The 2,042-nt window shown below is 38.3% G+C and overlaps 1 protein-coding gene across 1 annotated transcript; it reads left to right on the forward strand.

The window, feature by feature from the left end:
- The first annotated feature begins 635 nt into the window (after positions 1-635).
- Positions 636-1,669, forward strand: LOC110710901. Its single transcript, XM_021889245.1, has 2 exons — positions 636-952; positions 1,009-1,669. The coding sequence occupies exons 1-2, from the start codon at positions 636-638 to the stop codon at positions 1,667-1,669; spliced, it is 978 nt and encodes a 325-aa protein (XP_021744937.1).
- The last annotated feature ends 373 nt before the right edge of the window (positions 1,670-2,042 follow it).

Below are 2,042 nucleotides of genomic sequence, written 5' to 3' on the forward strand. Positions count from 1 at the left end.
TTGTAGAAAAATTATGTCGCGAGTTTTTTTGGGGTAAAAAAGGTGAAGAAAGGAAGATTTCTTGGATTGCTTGGGATAAGTTGTATGCTTCAAAAAATCAAGGAGGGCTTGGTTTCCGGAATATGAAAGTTTTTAATAGGGCTCTTCTCGCAAAGAAAATGTGGCGCATTCTCTCAAATGAGGACTCCCTTATGGCCAAGGTTCTTAAAGGTAAATATTTTCCGCACACTTCGTTGTTGGAGGCAAAAATCAGTCCGAATGCTAGTTCTACTTGGCGTTCGATTTTGGGTGCTCGTGATGTTCTCATGAAAGGTGTTAGGAAGAACATTGGGGATGGAACGTCTATTGATATTTGGAGGGACCCTTGGGTTCCAAATTTGCCCGGTTTTAAGGTAGGGTCGAGCCAAGAAACCAATGTTATGGGTTTCAATTGTGTGCGTCAATTGTGGAGCAATAGAGAATGGGATGCGAGTGTGTTGAAGACCATTTTTTCATAAAATGAGGTAAAAAATATTCTGAATATCCCCGTACCTCAATTTGACCGTAAAGATTCGTGGACTTGGCATTACACCAAAGATGGTAATTATTCCGTGAGGAGTGCTTATCATATGTTGCTTGAGGAACAAAAGCGTGAGATGGCTTCTTCTTCTCATGTGGGCTGTTGCTGTAATTGGAAATCTATATGGCGCACAGAGCTTCCCCAGAAAATCAAGTTATTTGCTTGGCGTGCAATTAGAGATATTGTGGCTGCTAAGAGCAATTTAGCTCGACGAGGTATGAATGTTGATCAATTATGTCCTTTGTGTGGTGAATGTAATGAGTGTACTTTGCATATGCTAGTGAAGTGTGGAGATGCGAAGAAAGTTTGGTATATTTCGCCACTGAGATTAGAAGTGGAGGGGAAACGTTTAGGGAGTGGTGTAACTCGGTTAGGAAGGCCTATAAAGATGAGGTTTGGTGGAACATCTTTTGGAGTATTGCGTGGGGAATTTGGTTGAAACGCAATAGGTGGTGTTTTGAAGGTAAGAGGTATGAGATAAGTGAAGTCATCCATAGAGCTGTGAGTATGGTTGGAGAATTTGAGCAGGCACAGGAGATTAGTTATACAATTCCCCCTGCCTCGACCTTTGATTCGTGCTGGAAACCTCCCTTGGAGGAGGTAATCAAGGTGAATTCTGATGCAGCAGTCTTTGCTTCGAGTGGGGTGGGCTTTGGAGGTGTAATGCGTGATAATGTTGGTGATGTGGTAGCCTCGACATGCTTTAAGTTGGAAGGTAAATTTGAGGTCGATGTGGTTGAAGCACTTGCTATGAGACATGCTTTAAACATTGCCATAGAATCCGGATTTCGTAGTGTTTGCTTGGAAACTGATTGTCTGAAGCTACATAACCACTTGGTGAAGTGTATGACTCCTAGTACTGCATTTGGGATGATTGTGAAAGATATTCTTCAGCTTGCTCTGGCCTGTCACCATGTTTCCTTTTCGTTTGTGAGGAGAAGCGACAATCGGGTTGCCCATGAATTAGCTAAGTTATGTATTTCTTTTAATGAACTTAGAGTGTGGATGGAGGATTTTCCTAGTGATGTAACTGCACTTGTCTTGGCTGATCAGAGCCAGGATAATTCAAAAGAGAAGAGTGTCATCTATTATAGGCAACAAATTGAATAGTAATAATGTTATAAAATAAAGCGAGAACCATATTTTGAAAAATACATATTACATACAATCCAAGTAAGTTGATACGTTTATTAATACTCACATTTATAATCTTTAATATACAATCATCTAGTTTAATACATAATCTCGTTTACAGACCATCAAAATTGAAAATTCTTCAAGAGCTGAGAAAAAAGAGAACAATAAGTCAGAAATAAATATAGGTTTGTGACTTGAAAGCAAATCATGTAAGTAAAATTCAATAAACAAGTAATATTACTTAATGTTCAATTATGTAAGCATATAATGTTCACTTACATATCACTTATTATTGTTCAATTTAATAATAATACTAATAATAATTCATTTTCATTAACATGAAGAC

This window comes from Chenopodium quinoa, unplaced genomic scaffold (assembly GCF_001683475.1).
Source record: "Chenopodium quinoa cultivar QQ74 unplaced genomic scaffold, ASM168347v1, whole genome shotgun sequence".
NCBI lineage: Eukaryota > Viridiplantae > Streptophyta > Magnoliopsida > Caryophyllales > Amaranthaceae > Chenopodium > Chenopodium quinoa.